Source organism: Lethenteron reissneri, chromosome 1, assembly GCF_015708825.2.
Source record: "Lethenteron reissneri isolate LAM-NWPU_2019-01 chromosome 1, ASM1570882v1, whole genome shotgun sequence".
Taxonomy (NCBI): Eukaryota; Metazoa; Chordata; class Hyperoartia; order Petromyzontiformes; family Petromyzontidae; genus Lethenteron; species Lethenteron reissneri.
The window spans coordinates 275,780-297,212 of NC_083779.1; the positions used below are offsets into that span (position 1 = coordinate 275,780).

The window sequence follows — 21,433 nt, forward strand, 5'->3', positions numbered from 1 at the left end:
ATAAAAAAAAAAAATAATGACACCTTTGGGACAGTTATTTTTAAAACATCTTTAAGTTTTGAAACAACACCCACCGTCAGATCGTTTGTTAGAAAACAAACAACGTATGCCGAGAGAAAATATAGAATTGCGCTATTTTGACAGAAGCCGTCGATCAAAAGCCACTCGCCGAAATAAAATGTACAAATTATGTAATATCTCCGATAAAAAAAAACGAGACGCCAACAGTTATGAAGAAACAATTGTAATTAAAACCATCCACGCGACAACACTGTTACAAAAAAAAAAGCCTTTCCGAGATTAAAAAAAATGAACTAAGAAAGAGAAATGAACCCCCTTCATAGCAGGTCCAAGCAGCTGCTCCTCTGCGTTAGCGGTGGCCAGGTGGTTCAAGAGGACACGGCTGGAGTCCAACATCACCGGTGCCAGGACCAGCTAACCCCGTTGACGACGAACAAACAAGTCGATTGTGTAGGGCTACGATGGGTTTGGTGACGAGTGGCCGGCATCCGAATACTTCGTTATTTTACACTTTTAAAGCGAGCGAGCCATGGCCGTTGGGGGGGGGGGGGGGGGGGGGGCAGGGGGTTGGGCAATTCTGGCCGCTGCACGGTGCACCGGAAGTTCCGAAAAGTGGCGCTGGGCACTGCCAACGACGTCGCGCACGCGCCACGCCGTGTCCTCGCGGCGCCCCCACCGACCGATCGACCGAACAAGCCAACCGACCCATCGACCGATCAATCGACTGACCGACCGATCGAACAAACCAGCCGGCTGGACGACCAAATGATCAATCGACAGACCGATCGATCGAACAAACCAGCCGGCTGGACGACCAAATGATCAATCGACAGACCGATCGACCGACGGACAGACCGACTGACCGGCCGATGGACTGACCGATCGACTGATCGATGGACAGACCAACCGACCGATCGATCGACCGACCGATGGACAGACCAATCGCCCGATCGATGGACAGACCAATCGACTGATCGATGGACAGACCAACCGACTGATGGACAGACCGATCGATGGACAGACCGATCGACTGATCGATGGACAGACCAACCGACCGATCGATGGACAGACCAACCGACCGATCGATGGACAGACCAACCGACCGATCGACCGACCGACCGATGGACAGACCAATCACCCGATCGATGGACAGACCAACCGACCGATCGATGGACAGACCGATCAATGGACAGACCAATCGACTGATCGATGGACAGACCAACCGACCGATCGACCGACCGACCGATGGACAGACCAATCACCCGATCGATGGACAGACCAATCGACCGATCGATGGACAAACCAATCGACCGACCGATCGATGGACAGACCGATCGATGGACAAACCAATCGACCGACCGATCGATGGACAGACCGACCGATGGACAAACCAATCGACCGATCGACAGACCGATCGACCAATCAACCGACCGACCAGCACCACGCACGATGAACGCGTCGTCACCGGCTCTCCGCTCCAACAAAGATCCAGGCGGCTTCTTGCGAGAACCAACCGTGGCCCCGGTTCGTTTCCGGCTTGGTGGGCGTCAAAAATAGCCAAGCGGAAACCCCCCCCCACCTGTACCGTGGGGGGGGTGGGAGCAGAGGGGAGTGGGGCGCCACCTGCCCCCCCCCCCACCTGTACTGTGGGGGGGGGGGGGAGCAGAGGGGAGTGGGGCGCCACCCGCCCCCCCCCCTGCCACGCTGGTTTGGCTCGGAAGTGGCCAGTGGTGAGCCAACAAACTAAGGCACCCAAGTGAGACGAGGGCTCTGCATCAGATTAAACGGGGGTTCTGTGTGGGACAGGGTGAGGGGGTTCTGTATGGGACAGGGGGTTCTGTGTGGGACAGGGAGAGGGGGTTCTGTGTGGGACAGGGCGAGGGGGTTCTGTGTGGGACAGGGTGAGGGGGTTCTGTGTGGGACAGGGTGAGGGGGTTCTGTGTGGGACAGGGTGAGGGGGTTCTGTGTGGGACAGGGTGAGGGGGTTCTGTATGGGACAGGGTGAGGGGGTTCTGTGTGGGACAGGGTGAGGGGTTCTGTGTGGGACAGGACGAGGGGGTTCTGTGTGGGACAGGGAGAGGGGGTTCTGTATGGGACAGGGTGAGGGGGTTCTGTGTGGGACAGGGTAAGGGGGGTTCTGTGTGGGACAGGACGAGGGGGTTCTGTGTGGGACAGGGTGAGGGGGTTCTGTGTGGGACAGGGCGAGGGTGTTCTGTGTGGGACAGGGTGAGGGGGTTCTGTGTGGGACAGGGAGAGGGCGTTCTGTATGGGACAGGGTGAGGGGGTTCTGTGTGGGACAGGGTGAGGGGGTTCTGTGTGGGACAGGACGAGGGGGTTCTGTGTGGGACAGGACGAGGGGGTTCTGTGTGGGACAGGGAGAGGGGGTTCTGTATGGGACAGGGTGAGGGGGTTCTGTGTGGGACAAGGTGAGGGGGTTCTGTGTGGGACAGGACGAGGGGGTTCTGTGTGGGACAGGGTGAGGGGGTTCTGTGTGGGACAGGGTGAGGGTGTTCTGTGTGGGACAGGGTGAGGGGGTTCTGTGTGGGACAGGGAGAGGGCGTTCTGTATGGGACAGGGTGAGGGGGTTCTGTGTGGGACAGGGTGAGGGGGTTCTGTATGGGACAGGACGAGGGGGTTCTGTGTGGGACAGGGTGAGGGGGTTCTGTATGGGACAGGGCGAGGGGGTTCTGTGTGGGACAGGGTGAGGGGGTTCTGTGTGGGACAGGACGAGGGGGTTCTGTGTGGGACAGGGTGAGGGTGTTCTGTGTGGGACAGGGTGAGGGGGTTCTGTGTGGGACAGGGAGAGGGCGTTCTGTATGGGACAGGGTGAGGGGGTTCTGTGTGGGACAGGGTGAGGGGGTTCTGTATGGGACAGGACGAGGGGTTCTGTGTGGGACAGGGTGAGGGGGTTCTGTGTGGGACAGGGCGAGGGTGTTCTGTGTGGGACAGGGTGAGGGGGTTCTGTGTGGGACAGGGAGAGGGGGTTCTGTGTGAGACAGGGTGAGGGGGTTCTGTGTGGGACAGGGTGAGGGGGTTCTGTGTGGGACAGGGCGAGGGGGTTCTGTGTGGGACAGGGTGAGGGGGTTCTGTATGGGACAGGGGGAGGGGGTTCTGTGTGGGACAGGGTGAGGGGGTTCTGTGTGGGACAGGGTGAGGGGGTTCTGTATGGGACAGGGTGAGGGGGTTCTGTGTGGGACAGGGTGAGGGGGTTCTGTGTGGGACAGGACGAGGGGGTTCTGTGTGGGACAAGGAGAGGGGGTTCTGTATGGGACAGGGTGAGGGGGTTCTGTGTGGGACAGGGTGAGGGGGTTCTGTATGGGACAGGGTGAGGGGGTTCTGTATGGGACAGGGTGAGGGGGTTCTGTATGGGACAGGGCGAGGGGGTTCTGTGTGGGACAGGGTGAGGGGGTTCTGTATCGGATGACCACAAGTGCTGCTTTGGATCAGACGAGGGGGCTTCTGCATTAAGACTCGACTGGGTCTGCATTGGCTGCAAGGAGCGCGGTGCTTTGCGATGAGATGCAGCAGTATCACGCTCTGGTAACGGGCCCCAAGCCAAGGATTCTAATAACACTGGTCAACGAAAAAAAAAATTTCTGGCCTGGACTTTTGCAGCTGTTTTAGACTAATTTCAGGGTGCTGATTCCAAATCTGATCTCAGATTTGCTCTATCGCATCTCATTTTTATGCTATCGGCATACCCCATTTTCATTGATTTTACCCGAAATTAACTCTGTCACTTATGATTGCAAGTTGTTGCGAGTCAGTGACTGCTTTAGTGTTAAAATATGGTGCTGTATTTTTAGGATAGTGTGTTTATAATATCATTTTATGTAGATATCCACATTTATTTAATATTTTTCTTCTGCAGTTTTTATTGAAAATGCAATATTTGATATCTCAAAAACCTGATGTTATAGACAAAAACTAATGCCAGATTTGGAATCAGCACCCCAAAATTACCTTCAAACCGTTGGAATACCTTTTGCCAGAAAAAGTGTGTTGACCAGTGTCATCGGACGAAAATTCTTCAGCGGACCGAGCCGACGGTGTTTCTCCGAGACATTATTTTTTTTTGCCGTGAAAAGTCCTCCGTGGAAAATTCCATTGATATTTCATCGTCGACTTCCGCCAACGGGCAAATACGTCGTCGCAGCTGTCAGCATTTCTTTTTTGTTTAAGCCGTTGCCATTTTTTTGTTCTCATTTTTCCGTTGTGTATTTTTATACATATATCCAGAATGCATCCTTTCTCTTCAAAGATCACGATGAGAGCGCTTCATGGAAAACCCAGCATGTGACTTTCTTTTCTTCCCTCCCCAAAAGCCCGTCGGAGCGTCCCTTGCATTTCAAAGCTTGTCACTGAACACACGCGGCGCACAGAGAGGACAGAAATCAATCGTTGATCAGCGGTATCCGTCGGGGGACGAGAGTTACTGTCGAATCGCTACGAAGGCCCGCCGGTAGCTCACGAACACCGGGGTGGTCCTGTCGGTAGCCACCATGCCAGGCCACCTTCCTCTCCCCACTGCCGTCGATGTTTTAGGCACTTGCAGCAGCAGGGACCAATGTAAGGGCCTGTCGCCCTCAGGGAGGCCCAAGACTGGTTGGGACGTCACTGGCCGTCTTGCAGCGCGCCGTTAGGGGTGCCGTTAGCGGGCGACTATTGTGCGGGCGGGGGTTTGCATGAGGGGATGTGGGGGGGTATGCGGGGGGGGGGGGGATGCGGGGGGGGGGGGTGCGGGGGGGGGGTATGGGGGGGGTCACGGGGACGGGTCGCGGGGGATCGTCACGAGGGGTCGCCACGAGGGGTCGTAGCGTTGGGGGTCGTAGCGGGGAGGGGGTCGTAGCGGGGGGGGGGGGGTCGTAGCGGGGGGGGTCGTAGCGGGGGGGGTCGTAGCGGGGGGTCACGAGGAGTTACAAGGGGTCACGAGGGGTCACGAGAGGTCACGAGAGGTCACGAGGGGTCAAGAGGGGTTCACGAGGGGTTATCGCTAGGGGTCATGAGGGGTTCCCGTAGGGTTCACGTGGGGTCGTCACGAGGGGTCGTCACGAGGGGTCGTCACGAGGGGTCGTCACGAGGGGTCGTCACGAGGGGTCGTCACGAGGGGTCGTCACGAGGGGTCGTCACGAGAAGTCGTAGCGGGTCACGAGGAGTTACAAGGGGTCACGAGGGGTCACGAGGGGTCAAGAGGGGTTCACGAGGGGTGATCGCTAGGGGTCACGAGGGGTTCCCGTGGGGTTCCCGTGGGGTCGTCCCGAGGGGTCTTGGTGAGGAGTCGCCAGCGAGTCTCTGGCGCTGCGAAGGCTTCACCTGTCAAGGCGGGACACCACGTCGCGCACCGTGGCCAGGAGGCCCTCGTTCTCCTGCGGGCTCGCCAGGATGATGTTGTGCAGCTTCGTCATGTACGAGTCGATCGTCTCCAGCGTCGGCGTCTCGCCAGAGCCTGCCGCCAGCGCGCACACACACACACAAGCGTCAACAATGATTGCGAGCAGACACGCACGCGCACAGAGACAAAGGAGACCCTTCCCACTCTCCCCCTCCCCCCCGTAGAGCCTGAACAAACTGTGCTGTTAGGAGCACCCACGAAGGCCGGAAGAGCTCATCTCCCAGACGTTTACACACCGCACCGGGTACTCATTGAGAGGCTCGGTCGACCTACGGGGGGAGGCCCACAACCAGTTAAAAAATATTCGGCTCGATTGTAAAGTGAAAGAATGAAGTGTTAAGAGTGCCAGCCACTCGTTCCCAATTCATGACAGCGCCACCACTCCCCACACACCGAACAACCACTGTGCTGCAATGTGTCTCTTTGTCAGAAGCGACAAGGCTGTCAAGCCCAACGAAGTGGCTCAACCATCCTCATCGCGCGGGAATTTATAGCAGCCCAATACTCTAAAACGCGTGATTCTAAATGTGGATGGAAAAACCGAGAAAAATCGGTGAAAAATCCACACGACCACGCAGAGAGAGAGAGAGACACGCAAACTCCATATATACAGCAGCAGGCGCCAGGGTCGAACCCACGACATCCCGTATACCAGGCGAGGCAGTTAACATTTACGCCACCCTGGCGCCCCCCCCCCCTCCCGTCCCCCCACGTATTCAACCGGCCAGACGCCGAAGGCGGCGCCGGGGCGGCAGACGGTACCGGGCAGCGGCACGGCGGAGAAGCCGTTGGTGAGCGCGTGCCGCAGCGCCTCCAGATGCTGGTGCAGCGCCAGGTTGTGCACGCGCTCCGCGTTCACGTCGCGCTCCAGCCGCTCCACGGCGGCGCGCATGTTCTCAATGTGCTTCTGCAGGATCGCGTTCTGCTCCTCGTACTCCGTGTTCGTCTTGCGCAGCTGCCGCAGCTCTGCCTCCCGCGCTGGGGGGGGGCGGGGCGGGGGGGGGGGGGAACGTGGGTGCAACGACGAAGAAGTGGGGAGATGTCGGTCGATCGGCTGGTTGCTCGGCCGGCCGGCCGGGCTGTTGGTGCGCGGGGTCGAGTGAGCGCGAGAGATGGAGGGAGCTCAGCCAGGCTGAGAGCGTCGCTGCACAGGCCAGTGGGAGGCTGCACAGGCGAGTGGGAGGCTGCACAGGCGAGTGGGAGGCTGCACAGGCCAGTGGGAGGCTGTACAGGCCAGTGGGAGGCTTTACAGGCCAGTGGGAGGCTGCACAGGCGAGTGGGAGGCTGTACAGGCCAGTGGGAGGCTGTACAGGCCAGTGGGAGGCTGCACAGGTGAGTGGGAGGCTGCACAGGCGAGTAAACCGAGCGACCGAGCTCTGGAACGAACGGGGCATCATCACGGCCCCTTTTGTCAACTCGATGCCGGATGAAGACCGTCTCGAGACCGCGTTGGTCGCCGGCTGTTTGTTTGACCGCACTTGGCCGCGCTGGTCAGTGCGAGTCCGTGAACAAGTGGGCGGGGGCTCAGCGTTGCGGCGAGAGTCGAGGTCACGATGAGAAGCCACAGACAAGCAGGCAAAGGCGGCCCACGCGGTGAGAGCCGGCGCCAACAATTGCCCAAGCTCTGGGGCCCTCTACACAGATTAAGGCGTCGTCAGCCAATGAATGAGTTGTACGTACGTATGTTGAGCTTATTTTCGCAGCGTACGTGGCCAACCGTGCTAATCCGAGCGTGCGGGCGACTGATCTCTCAGACGACTGTGGTTTACACTCCACGCTCTTCAGAGTAGGACCTTACGACTACACCCTCCCTGCATCGGCTCTTGCGCTCGACGCTGGGGTACGGGCCTTCTCAAGTGTTGCCCCAAGTCCCTGGAATTCCTTGCCAGCGATGATCCGGCACGCTACGAGCCTCGGTGTGTTTAAGAGTGCATTATTTTCTCGTGGGTTTTACTTAAACATGATTTTATTGTCTCAGCATTTTGTTTTAGTGTACAATTCTTTGATACCCCCTTGAGTGGAGGTGGTATTACATTTAAAATAAATGTGTTTGATGGTTTAGGACAACGAGCTAAACACGCAAAAATGCAGTTCTAAAAGAAAACGAGTTTGTCAATGTAGATGATGATTTAAAAGTGCCTGGGGCACAACGTTTGCCAGGAGCGGGCGAGCGGAAAGAGTTACCTTTGTTGTGGTCGAGAAATTCTTCCGTGAAAATCGGTATGTCAAATACCGACAGCTTGTCTCTCGATTCGTCTTCGTTCTGAAAGGATAAAAACACAACACCACACCACATCGGGGAATGACTAAAACTAAACTAAGAAGCGCCGGTGGGGGGTACAATCGACGCGACTCCATAAGGCGGGTTTCACTCCAACAACACGATGGGCAGAAGGGATGACGTTTACGGATGCCGGCGAAGCTCAAGGCCAAAGCCTTTGACAAGAGGGATACACAAAGATGACGATGAATGTCACACAAATAGATCCGCCGTGTCGAGATGTTAAATCCCTCGCCTTGGTATAGTAAAGCATATCTTTGGTTAAACATACCATTATCCATAAGGCTCTTCTGGGGCTGTATAGTTCCAGCGGAATTGGTTTGGTTACAAAACTGAGAACCAGTTTCAACGTTCAGTGTCTTATGGGCAGATTCAAGCACACGCTTTAAACCAAAGCTGGTGAAACTGCCCAAATGTAAATGCGTGCGAGTTTACCAAACTACATAATACAGAATAAACTACATAATACATTTTTATTTAAAGCTTTCGTAACTGCAGGGATTCATATTCTTGGTTCTTTCAGTAAAGCCACGTAGAAGGGAAACAATAAAATAAAAAATATATAAAACAATAAAAAATTCTATCAAACAATAAAATGCATTTTATTGTTTTAGTTTTTTTGCGTGAATGGATCGAGTTACCGATTCTTTTTTATTTTACCAGATAAGGTCCACTGAGCTACTAGCGTGGAGTGAACCAATGGGCGTTCGACGATTTGCAGGGTAAGCAAAGTCCACAAAGCGAACACACCGATACAGAAACTCGTCGTTAATTCGTCCCCCCCCGAACACCGTCCACCCACCGCTCACCCGAGCCCGACGGACAAGGGAGCAAGAGAACCAATCCACCGTACCTCATTTGACGAGCCATTAACAGAACAAGGTTCCTCTGCGGGAAAGGGGAAGAAACACAACAACAGGCCAAAAGTCGACGTCATTCGGCAACAGCGGATAGGACGGGCGTTGCCCCACCGACTCGCTCCCATGATGCAGTCTCCCCCCCGCCCCCGTGCAGCGTTACCGTACCGGCGAGCCCTCGCTTCGCGCGTCCGCGGTTTCGATCCGACAAACAACTTTCATTGAGCTTCTCTTAGGTGTTTTCGGTAAAGTCACGTAGGTAAAAATTTAATTTAAATTAATAAAAGTAAAATAAAAAATCACGACGTTTCGGAGGCAACACAAGCTTCCGTCTTCAGGTGGAACCGTTACAGCACGATTGCTATATCAAGTACTTTACTTGTGTTGTATTTTACTTTTATTAATTTTTATTTTATTTTTTACCTATGTGACTTTACCGAAAAACCCTAAGAGTATGAATCCTTTCAGTCACGAAAACTTCAAATCTAGAATTTCATTGATCTGTGCGGCCAAGTGGTACGGCGATACGGTAACGCGGAATGATGCGGTCTCGCGATGGCCGCGTACCCAGGTTATTTGCCCCGCCATCTCACTGCGCGGTGTGCGTAGCAGTGGTACATCGTACCTCGCCAAACTTCACCGTTATTACATCACTTACGGGGAGATTGTTTTCGCTTCACGCGTTTTTTTTTTCCGCTGAACGCGAAACTTTACAGAAACCCGTCAACTTCCGCGTTAAATGGGGACTTACTGTACATACAGTATAACCAATGCTCCCCCCCCCCCCACCACCCTTCCCGTTCAGAGCGATCGCAGTCGCAGGAACGCGTTCCCTCGTCAGGATCTCTACCTCCTACGGTAACCCAGGCGACGCTGCCCTCTAGTGGTGGACCGCTGTCATTCCGGCAGAAATCATCCGTCCACGGCTCCCACGTGGCTCGTGCGCCTCTTGCTGGTGCCCTCGTACGTACGTCGAACTTCTTTCGCACCGTACGTAGCCAACCGTGCTCACCGGAGTGCGCGGAGGTGGGGGGGGTGGGTGGCTGAGTGAGTGAGTGTGTGGCTGGGTGAGTGAGTGGGTGGCTGGGTGAGTGAGTGGGTGGCTGAGTGGGTGAGTGAGTGGGTGAGTGGGTGAGTGAGTGGGTGGCTGGGTGAGTGAGTGGGTTGCTGAGTGAGTGAGTGTGTGGCTGGGTGAGTGAGTGGGGTGGCTGGGTGAGTGAGTGGGTGGCTGGGTGAGTGAGTTGCTGAGTGAGTGGGTGGCTGGGTGGGTGAGTTGCTGAGTGAGTGGGTGGCTGGGTGAGTGAGTGGGTGGCTGGGTGAGTGAGTGTGTGGCTGAGTGAGTGAGTGGGTGGCTGGGTGAGTGAGTGGGTGGCTGGGTGAGTGAGTGGGTGGCTGGGTGAGTGAGTGGGTGGTTGGGTGAGTGAGTGGGTTGCTAAGTGAGTGAGTGGGTGGCTGGGTGAGTGAGTGGGTTGCTGAGTGAGTGAGTGGATTGCTGAGTGAGTGAGTGTGTGGCTGGGTGAGTGAGTGGGTGGCTGGGTGAGTGAGTGGGTTGCTGAGTGAGTGAGTGGGTAGCTGGGTGAGTGAGTGGGTTGCTGAGTGAGTGAGTGGGTAGCTGGGTGAGTGAGTGGGTTGCTGAGTAAGTGAGTGGGTGGCTGGGTGAGTGAGTGTGTGGCTGGGTGAGTGAGTGGGTGGCTGGGTGAGTGAGTGGGTTGCTGAGTGAGTGAGTGTGTGGCTGGGTGAGTGAGTGTGTGGCTGAGTGAGTGAGTGAGTGGCTGGGTGAGTGAGTGTGTGGCTGGGTGAGTGAGTGGGTGGCTGGGTGAGTGAGTGGGTGGCTGGGTGAGTGAGTGGGTTGCTGAGTGAGTGAGTGTGTGGCTGGGTGAGTGAGTGGGTGGCTGGGTGAGTGAGTGGGTTGCTGAGTGAGTGGGTGGGTGGCTGAGTGGGTGGGTGGGTGAGTGAGTGGGTGGCTGGGTGAGTGAGTGGGTGGCTGAGTGGGTGAGTGGGTGAGTGAGTGGGTGGCTGGGTGAGTGAGTGGGTGGCTGGGTGAGTGAGTGGGTGGCTGGGTGAGTGAGTGGGTGGCTGGGTGAGTGAGTGGGTGGCTGAGTGAGTGAGTGGGTTGCTGAGTGAGTGGGTGGCTGGGTGAGTGAGTGGGTGGCTGAGTGAGTGAGTGTGTGGCTGGGTGAGTGAGTGGGTGGCTGGGTGAGTGAGTGGGTTGCTGAGTGAGTGAGTGTGTGGCTGGGTGAGTGAGTGGGTGGCTGGGTGAGTGAGTGGGTTGCTGAGTGAGTGAGTGAGTGGGTGGCTGGGTGAGTGAGTGGGTGGCTGGGTGAGTGAGTGGGTGGCTCGGCCTTTCCCAATCGGCTCTCTTGAGGGGGAGGCGTGACCTTTGGTGGGCTCAAGAGGTCCCCGTGGAGCCGGGGGTGTGTGTCGGGCGTTGAGGACTTTTCAATCATTTTGTGGGTGGTTATTGCCAGTCTCCGGATATGTCGGGGGTGGGGGGGGGGCGGCAGGTGGTGTTGTTTGCCAGCACGGGGAGCCAGGCTATTTAAGGAAAAAGTTTGATCGTTTCTTCCTAAACTAAGAGATGGTGGGGGGGGGGGTCGGGGCGGGGGGGGGGGGGAGTTACCTTTTTTCTGCTTCTTCTCGTGCGTCTTGCGGTTGAAGATCTTGTAGGACTCCGTCTGCTGGTACTTCTCCAGCTCCTTCATGTATCGCTCCTTGTCCTTGTCCGCCTCGTCCAAGTACCTCTGGCGGGACACGTCGGTACGATAGCTGATCGGACCGTACCATTGTACTAAAAGAAAAAACTATCAAACTAATTTCGTTATTTTTGTTCACAATAGTTATGCTAATTTTCTCTGCCCCCTCCCTCTCTCCGTCCCCGCCCCCCCTCTCTATATTTAAGGGACCGTCACAGAAACGACCCCTCTCTTTGTGCCGATATGTGTCCTCTCTCTGTGTGCCCTTGTGATGTCTGTCTGCTTGTATGTCTGTCTATAGTTTTCTAGTTAGATTTTTTGTTGCTATTTCTTTTAAGCCTGATGATGATTGCTTGTGTTGCAATCGAAACGTCGTAATATGCTATTATTTTAATTTATTATTTTATCTTTAGACGTGACTTAACCGAAAGAACCAAAGAATAATTCCTGCAGTCACGAAAGCTCCAAAATTAAGAATAGTAGAGGTGTTTGTTTGGGTTAGATCGCGTGAAATTCAAAAGTGCGTCGTAAACCCGCCTCTACATGACGAGGCCGATTCGTCGATTTGGTCGGTTTTACGACACATTTACGTGATGTAACACGACAAGAAAACCTTCATCATGAATACTGGTCGCGAAAGCCTCCGTGTAAAAATACTCCGCTTCATTCGACACCGATTTGGCGACGGATTACGAAACGATGTTAAGGAGTATAACGAGTATATCATAACGTACAGGTTTACGTCTTATAGCGCTGCCTCTAATAACCACGTTTCCTTATCACGCCCTTCGTCCTGGGAGGAAAATTCGTGCGGGGTTCAGCCCATATATGGAAGAAAGTAGGCATGGCCTTGCCTGCAGGGGTCACATCTCTACCCATATATGGAAGAAAGTAGGTGTGGCCTTGTCTGTAGGGGTCGCGTCTCTACCCATATATGGAAGAAAGTAGGCGTGGCCTTGCCTGTAGGGGTCATGTCTCTACCCATATATCGAAGAAAGTAGGCGTGGCCTTGCCTGCAGGGGTCACATCTCTACCCATATATGGAAGAAAGTAGGTATGGCCTTGTCTGTAGGGGTCGCGTCTCTACCCATATATGGAAGAAAGTAGGTATGGCCTTGCCTGTAGGGGTCACGTCTCTACCCATATATGGAAGAAAGTAGGCGTGGCCTTGCCTGTAGGGGTCGCGTCTCTACCCATATATGGAAGAAAGTAGGCGTGGCCTTGCCTGTAGGGGTCATGTCTCTACCCATATATGGAAGAAAGTAGGTGTGGCCTTGTCTGTAGGGGTCGTGTCTCTACCCATATATGGAAGAAAGTAGGCGTGGCCTTGCCTGTAGGGGTCGCGTCTCTACCCATATATGGAAGAAAGTAGGCGTGGCCTTGCCTGTAGGGGTCATGTCTCTACCCATATATGGAAGAAAGTAGGTGTGGCCTTGTCTGTAGGGGTCGTGTCTCTACCCATATATGGAAGAAAGTAGGCGTGGCCTTGCCTGTAGGGGTCGCGTCTCTACCCATATATGGAAGAAAGTAGGCGTGGCCTTGCCTGTAGGGGTCGCGTCTCTACCCATATATGGTCTTTGCGGAACCTGAAAGGAGCCGTCTATTGTATCGATTCTGCTCAGTCGAGCAGAGTATCAATTAATCGAGGGATAATCAGTGCGTCGATGCATTAGCGATCCGTGGATCGAGTAATCTCGTTGGTTAGTATGACTTCGCGCGGAACGTGCGTCTACAGCAGACGGTTAATCTTGCGCAAGCTCCGACCGAATGGTGAGTACGTAACTTATTGTATTTTTCATGTTATTATCATAAGAAGTTATTATATTTAATTTCTAAAACGCTTTATTACATTTAGCATGCATACAGTATCATTATTAAGGCAACTGCCGACACCCCGATGAAGCCCTCATGTATTGCTCATCGGTAACAACAATATAGCGCTGTTGGTAACGAATCTCCATTGGAACCACGTGATAATAACCTCCTATAAAACTAAACTACCAGACTAATACAAGTTTTTATTTTACCAGGTAAAGCCCACCATGCTATAGAGCTCTTTTTACACGCTTTTATTTAACTCACTCAGTCTGTTGTCGTATCCTCAAAAAATCTTGTGACTCAATTTCAACCGTCTTCCCAATGTCATATCGACTGCAAACTTGAAATACCTATGTCATACCTATGTAAAAAAAAATTTAAACGATCATTTTTACGGCTCTAATTGTCCACGCTCAACTCACGTTGGCTGTAAATCACCACGGTCCCTTACGGGCAAACCTCGAAGAGCCACGCCGAGGGGTGGGGGTTGTGGAAGGAGGAGAGGGGCGATGAGGGAAGGGGGCAGGGGGGGGAGGGGCAGCTCGGAGTTGGGGGGGGCTCTCTGACGCTGTGGCAAGCTGCGGGCCCACTTCCTGGAGTCGTGGAGTTCTGCCATTACTCGTACGGTACATTTCATTAAAGCGTGTTTTAAAAAAAAGTATTTTTAAATATTACTTATTCAGAAGCGACCTGGCAATCAACGAAGTGGCTTATCGCGTGGAAATTTATAGCAGCCAAATAACTCCGATGCGCGTCGATTCTAAATGTGGAGGGAAAAACCAGACGACTGGGAGAAAGATCCACGCAATCACCACGGGGAGAGAGACACGCAAACTAAAAACATACAGCAGGCATCAGGGTCAGGATTGAATCCCATGACCTCCTGTATACCAAGCGAGGTCGCTAACATCTCGCCACCGTGGTGCCCCACCCCAATGAAGCCCTCAAATATGGCTCATAGGTCTAAACAAATAGCGCTGCTGGTAACGCATATACATTGGAACCATAGTGACCTCCGATAGCACCGCTTGGTATAGCGCTCCGTTTGACCAAGAACGCATCCTTTGCGCTAAACGTGGTATGCCTGTGTAGGCAAGTGGTGGTGGTGATGGGCAACGTTGTTGGTGGTGGTGGGGTGGTGGTGTGTGCGGGGGGCGGTGGGGGGGGGGGGCACCTGCTTCTCCTGCGCGGGCAACTTGCTCCACTCGTTGCCGAGCATTCTCGTGATCTCGGGGAAGGAGACCTCGGGGTTCTCGGCGCGCACCTGCTCCCGCCGCTCGTTCAGGAAGCGCACGTAGCCCGTGAGCGGCGCCCGCGGGGCGTTAGTGTCGCGTCCCGTCTTCTTGCGCTTCTTCCCCTTGGGCCAGCCGCCCTTCTTCACCACGCGCTGCTGCGGCTGGCGCCGCCGGTGACACGGGGCGCAAGGCAAGGGCGGGTTGCGGAGGGGGGGGGGGGGTGGCGGTGGGGACAAGGAGAGGCAGCGAGCGCGCGGACGGGGGGGCGGGCGTTAGGGGCGGCGGCGACATCACGACGTCGCTATCGGTGGCGGTGTCAAGATGCGCACGGCGATGGGGGGGTTGGGGGATTGACAGCAGCACAACGATGATGGGAGGCGTTGTCACCATTTGCGTATTGTCCGGGAGGGCAGCACGTCAGGTGGCCGCACTGAAGGCCGCCCGGGGGGGGGAGGGGGGGGCTCCAAGGGGGGGCCAAGTGGCCTGTTGGGGCCTTGCGATGCGGCGAAACGAATAAACACAGCGGCGGCAGCGGAGGAAAGGGGGGGGGGGGGCGGACGCCGCCGCCGTTTGTACCTCCTCCTCGGCGCGCGGCTCCGTGGCCTCGCCGCCGTGCGGAGACTCGTTCTGCGGGAGCTGCGCGTGGGACACGTCCTCCGCAAACTCGGGGCTCGCCAGCGCCTGGGAGACGTTGCCTGCAAACGCGCCCTCCCCGGCCGGCAACCTGCAGGCGCGCGAGCGGCAGATCGCGGGCGACACGCGCGCGGGCGTGAGGGCGCGGGCGGTAGGGGCCGCTGGAGATGTATTGATTACATCACCCACGCGCGTCTCCGCTCGTTCACCACAAGTGACGTTGGTCGGTACGCAGCGAGTACGCGGCATCGCCGTGTCATCTGCACACGTCGCAGTGTTGTTGACAAACGTGTTGAGCTTAGTGCTAATTGTGCACCACTGCCAGCGGGTTTTTTAATTCATTATTATTTATTCACTCATGGTCCACCGCAAACAGCACCCGCACCAACTAGGGCTGATGCAGATACCTGACGATGCACAAATGGAAAATTAAAAACTCTTCAACAGACCATACAACGTATAACGACGCAATGCACCGAGACCCACAGATACGAAGGAGACATCACGGCGATAACACTCCGCCGCCGCTCCCGACGCGGTTTGTGCGGCTTGACCACCCGAACGTGAAATTGTAGCTGTTGCTGTCCTGCGTCTGCATCAGCCGTACGAAAAAACAACAAGATTTGTTCAGCCATTAAACTTTTGGAGGAAACTCACGAGGCGTCGACTGCGAGGTCGGTGCTCTCCTTTGAGACGTCGTCGTCTGCAAAGAGCGTGACGAGGGTGGGGTTCGCCATCAGCCCATCCATCCTCCTCTACCTGGAGGAGCCACGGACAGAGAGAGAGAGAGAGAGAGGAGACGGGAGTGAGGAGGTCAAGGGCAGCACAAGTGGGTTGACGACTCTGGGGGAAGCGGGCGTCGTGCAAGGTGGGTGGGTGGTGGCTCACAATGGCCATTGTTGGTGATGCCCCGGGAAAAAGGCAAGCGGCTGCTTGCGCACGGCGGGGTTGGGTTGCGCGAGGTACAAGTGGTTTTAATTGCGGGGGGGGGGGGGGGGGACGCCGTAGCAATAAGGCCGAGACCCACTGATACATTTCATCAACGGGGACGGTGTCATAATGGCCACGTGGCAAACAAGCCTGAGGGCAGCGTGCCTCTTCCACGCAGTGGCTGCGTGTCCGAGGCCCGGGACACCTGCGCCACTGCGGCTGTCACGTGCAGTGCGTGCGACGTTCGTTACAAGCCGTCGGTGGCTGTGTAAATCACCCTTTGTGAACACGCGCTTGCTGGTGTCATGTTGTCCTAGCCGAGCTGTGATGCAAGCGACCTGTGCACATATTGGACGAATGGAACGTGGTAAAAACCACTCTTTGAAGTTCACAAAGCTTGACAGACCTAATAATGGGCACGAATTTAAATATTGTTATTCTCCTTGAGCGCTGAATAGAGATAACATCAATTCGAAGTTGGTTAAAGAGTGCACGGATAATAAAAAATAATAATACTCCTTCATGGATTCTCACATGGCTAAACAAAGGACATCAATTAAAAGACAATGAATCTCAGCGGAATACATTAGCGAGCCTGCATAGCATTTGGGCATAATTAGATACCCACTTATCACAGTATCATAGTGGGCTTGACACGGTCAAGTAAGTACACCACTGTCAGCCATGGTCGAGCCGCTGTTGGATGAAGGCCTTCCCATGGCGTCAACAACTCCGACATACAGGCCACTGCAGCTCTCCAATAGCTGGTGGGTGGGGGGCAGGCGTGACGTCAGTACGACGTAGGAACCGGGCTCAAGCGCTGTGGGTGGCGTCACGTGCGTGATGACGCCACCACCACCACCACGCACACTTCTCGAGACCGCCTCCGCACGGGAGACACAGCATGAATATCTAACGATGATGAAGACGATGATGATGGATCATAGCCGATTGTTTGAGACTGGTGGGTGAATGGCAGCGAAAGGAGAAACGTGGGTTTGAGGGGGCCGACCACGGCAGGGATGGCGCGATGAGATATCGGTTCTTGGGCAGGATTACGATGGATTGCGTGAGTGCAGGACCGCTCGGGGGATGGGTGACAATGTCATGATAAGAGGCCTTCATCCAGCGGCGAAAAAAACCACGGCTTGTAGTAATCTATGGTTTAAAAAAAAGGCACGGGCAGATTGGCACACCTCAATAAAATCGCACGAGTAACTGGCACGGAAAGAAAGCAAACTTCAACCGGTTCCGATGGTCTAATAACAGAAATATATTTTCTTATTTACCCAGCCAAGAAAAAAGCTGCATTGGGTCCTGAAGACGAATTTTCAGGAGGGTCCTGCACTGCAATGTTTGAAATTGTGAGATTGATAAATCATTCAACTTAATTATAAAGCCACGTGGTGATACTAATAACCCACACGTCTCGACTGGTAAAAGGGGCACCTGCCAATCTAAACACTGTACGGTCAAAACCAATCTCAATGTTTTCCCAAAGAGAATAAAAACATTTCAGAAAGTTCAACTAGTTTACAAAAGAAATTGTACTAAATAGAGGGTTCGTACATCAAGTAGAACACAATTAGATACTGTATTGCAAAACACCAACAACCTACGATGGTAACACATCAGTTGGTTAAATAATGGGGCCCCACTTCATGCAATGAATCTCAATATCTAGAATTACTCCGTGGGCTCAGAGTAGTAAATCAAACTTCAGGTAATAGTTATGAAACAAGACACTTGGGGGTACATAGAAAAACATCAACTAATTACCGGCCATAAGCCACAATGGTTGAATAATAAACACCAACATAGAATCTCAATGGGGTTAAATTACTTCAATGAGGAAATATCACTGGGGCTCACAGTACACCAGACAGACTGAAGGTGAAACACATGAAGTGGTAAGAATTAGTAGTTACCTGCACATTGAAAATGTCAACAAATTGCTGAGCTAAAACTGAAATGGTTCAATCAAGGGCTGCCGTAGCGTGTCAAAAAGCTTATGAATATACACTTCAATGTTATTATTGCTGTGAGTTCGTGTACATTACACGTCAGGCTATTGAAAAGGGACCAACGAATCAACGCAAAAAGCTTTCGGTGGTTAAATAAAAGGGCGCCGATTACAAGAGGCTACGCATGGCAAAATGCACCGTTAACTCGATTCTTAAAATAAGAACTCATCTCACTGGGCTAATGTCGAAGTGAAGTTAATATCTCACAACAATCATGAAACAAAAACGATTTTATACACCCCAATAAGTGAGTTTAACACACAGTAGGCTTTCACGACCAATATTATCCATCAAAGGTTTTTTTGGGGGGGTTAGATCGCATCAATATGAATGTGTCGTTAAACCCGCCACCACCCGACACAGCCAATTAGTAAGGTGTGTCACGTAAACAAAAAGTGCCAATTAGTTACGAGTTCGAATTGTAAATGTAGTGCTGAACTAGTAACGAATTTGGCACGTTCTATTTACGTGACAACCCCATCACTAATTGGCCGTGTCGGGTGGTGGCGAGTTTAACGACACATTTATATTTACGCGATCTAACCCAACAAAGAATCCCCCTATGGACCCAATAAGTTATCTTTACACAAACATCGAATGGTTGAACGGCGGTCACCAATCAAAACCAGCAAATCATCAATTCAAGCAGCATCACGGCTCGATCAGCGACTTTCTTACCAATAATCTCTATTTTTGCACACTCCTATCGTGTTTCGTGTATTCGTTTGATGTTGTAACCATGTCCCCCCCCGCCAATACTTGACATATGTGAGGGGGGGGGGGGCTTTATAGCTCATCGGATTTCAGTCTAAAACAAAGATCATGATTCTTAACGATATCGACATCTAACCTCGAATCCACCATCGTTGGAACCTCCGTGGACACTGCACGAGAGAGACAAGGGACGTGACGTGCTTCCAAAAACGCCATACTTTGCCGGTAACCTTTAACAGACTGTTGGTGGCAATCTTCTTGGTTCTTTCGGCAAAGTCACGTAGAAGGGAAAACATAAAATAATACAAAATTTTACATGATAAAATACAATTCTCACGACGTTTCGGCCACAACGCAAGCAGCCGTCCTCAGGTGAAGACCAGGTCTGTCGGAAAGACAGCGTCTGAAGTGTTGGGGCAAATTCTGTTTGCGAGCAGCACCGAGGGGGGTGGGTGGTCAACGACCCCGCCCGGCCGCCTTTGTCTCTCTCTGTGGCGATTTTTTTTGTTGTTTTACGAATCGCCACGAGGCACTCGATTAATCGAGGTCCGAGTCGATGCAGGGGAGGCCCAGGACCGGTTCAGATGAATCGTCACCGGCCTGCCGGGATCGTCGCGCTAACCGTTGCACCACCGCTCCCACAAAGATGCCCCGTGTAGCCTGCAACAGACTGTAGGGGCAAGTGCTGTTAGCGAGCAGCACCTGTGAAGGCAACACGCGCAGCCGCCTTTGTCTCCCCAGTGGCGATGTCTACTACACACCGCACCAGGTACTAATTTGAAGGCTGAGTCGACCTAGGGGAGGCCCAGGACCGGTTCAGATGAATCGTCATCTGTGTTGGTGGCCGTGAGCGGGAATCGAACTTGGGTGGCCAAGTTCGCAGCGTAGCGCGCTAACCACTACACCATCGCTCCCCACACACACAGACACACGAACACACAGACACACACGAACACAGACACACGAACACACAGATACACACGAACACAGACACACGAACACACAGATACACACAGACACACACGAACACACACAGACACACACGAACGCAGACACACACAGACAGACACACAGACACACACGAACACACACACAGACACACGAACACACACGAACACACAAACACACACACAGGAACAGACAGACACACACACACGAACACACACAGACACACGAACACACACAGACACACGAACACACAGACACACGAGCACAGTCACACAGACACACACACAGATACACACGAACACACAGACAGACCCCGACACACACACACACACGAACACACACAGACACACGAACACACAGACACACACACACGAACACACAGACAGACACACAAACACACACACACAGACACACAGACAAACACACGAACACACAGACACACACACAGACACACACACGCGCCTCCATCATCTATTCAACAAACCGAGGCACTCGTTACAAAGGCGGTGCCGCACGCTCAGCCCACGTCGCTCCACCACCACCACCAACAACCACCACGGGCAAAGGGCCCATTTTTAAAATATAAAAGAGAGAGAGACCGACCACAGGCCTCAGGCTTGCGCCAAACAAAAGCGCGATTTTTAGTTTTTATATTTAAGGCGTGGGGTGCGCGTGTGCGTGTGTGGGGGGGTAGCGTGTGTGTGTGAGGGGGGTTAACAGTTTTGCAGGCGCAACGCCGCCAACCTCTCTCGTCGCTCGCTGCGCCCGCTCGCCCCTCACGCTTCACGGCCGCATGCGGAGACCGCGGGGAACCGAGGGCCCCTCGCTCGCTCGCTCGCCCGCCGCCCGCCGCCTGGAGCCTGGAGTCCGGTGCAGAGGGCCTCGTCCTTCTTCACCTGCGGGGCCGTCTGAGGGCCCGTAGCAGCGGGAAGGCCCAAGCCGCGCTCTCATTGGCTGAGCCATCGCTTCCCGTGGGGGGGGGGGTGGGGGGTGTGATTGCGCGATTGCTATTGGAAGAGAGATTTGTAAGGGGCGGGGGGAGGAGGGTGGGAGGAGCTATAATTGTAACCGGGATGCCATAGCAGAGGGTTTACCTCTAGCGGGTATGGTTTGCCATGTTAGAGGTTTTACCTCTAGGCTTGGTTTGTTTGATAATGTCTAGAGGTACTATAGCAGAGGGTTTACCTCTAGCGGGTATGCCTTGTCATGTTAGAGGTTTTACCTCTAGGCTTGGTTCGTTTGGTAATGGCAAGAGGTACCATAGCAGAGGGTTTACCTCTAGAGGGCGTGGCTTGCCATGTTAGAGGTTTTACCTCTAGGCTTGATTCGTTTGGTCGTGGTTAGTGGTACCATAGCAGAGGGTTTACCTCTAGGGGATACCACTTGCCATGTTTAAGGTTTTACCTCTTGGCTTGACAATGTGTAGAGGTGCCATAGCAGAGGTTTTACCTCTCTGGGGTAGAGGCTGCCATGTTAAAGGTTTTACCTCCAGGCATGGAGCTGTAGCACCCTATGTAGCGGTACCATAGCAGAGGTTTTACCTCTATATGGTATGGCGTGCCATAGTAAAGGTTTAACATCATCCGTTTAACAAATAAAATAAACTAAAACTGTAGATTTGGTGGTTTATGACGATGTGTAGAGGTACACTAACAGAAGTTGAAACCTTTAGGGGGCAAGGATTGCCACGTTAAAGGTTTTACCTCTCAATCTCGGTGGTGAGAAATGTCCATGTCTAGAGGTACCATAGCAGTGGTTTTACCTCTAGCTGCGAGTACGTATGTTAATGTAGAGTGGCATTTGTAATTGCTGCAAACATTGATACACGGAATGTAACAATCTTGATTTGAATGTATGTTTGTGGAAATCTATTGATGTCGATCGATT

At 53.5% G+C, this 21,433-nt stretch overlaps 1 protein-coding gene across 5 annotated transcripts; it reads right to left on the reverse strand.

Moving 5' to 3' along the window:
* Positions 1–34: 34 nt before the first annotated feature.
* On the reverse strand, positions 35–20,459 carry LOC133347489 (high mobility group protein 20A-like). Of its 5 annotated transcripts, none has more exons than XM_061578783.1 (10): positions 20,291–20,459; positions 15,588–15,689; positions 14,874–15,021; positions 14,237–14,449; positions 11,172–11,292; positions 8,548–8,582; positions 7,598–7,676; positions 6,176–6,391; positions 5,335–5,467; positions 35–4,382 (listed from the first exon to the last, which is right to left on the reverse strand). In XM_061578783.1, exons 2-10 carry the CDS (start codon positions 15,677–15,679, stop codon positions 4,370–4,372), a joined length of 1,050 nt encoding a protein of 349 aa, XP_061434767.1. In that variant the 5' UTR covers positions 15,680–15,689; positions 20,291–20,459; the 3' UTR covers positions 35–4,369. The 5 variants fall into 5 exon arrangements, with proteins under 5 accessions (XP_061434767.1, XP_061427580.1, XP_061419702.1 ...); XM_061571596.1 differs by having other exon boundaries at positions 14,237–14,452; XM_061563718.1 differs by having other exon boundaries at positions 14,237–14,458.
* Between the last annotated feature and the right edge of the window lie 974 nt (positions 20,460–21,433).

What these genes read in the sequence shown, in the direction of transcription:
- LOC133347489 (XM_061563718.1), bottom strand. Translation starts at nt 15,679, where the DNA reads ATGGATGGGCTGATGGCGAACCCCACCCTCGTCACGCTCTTTGCAGAC. An exon ending in TTAATGGCTCGTCAAATGAG is followed by an intron (nt 7,677 to 8,547) that starts GTACGGTGGATT and finishes TTATCCTTTCAG; the next exon opens with AACGAAGACGAATCGAGAGA. An exon ending in CTCCGCCGTGCCGCTGCCCG is followed by an intron (nt 5,468 to 6,175) that starts GTACCGTCTGCC and finishes CGCTGGCGGCAG; the next exon opens with GCTCTGGCGAGACGCCGACG.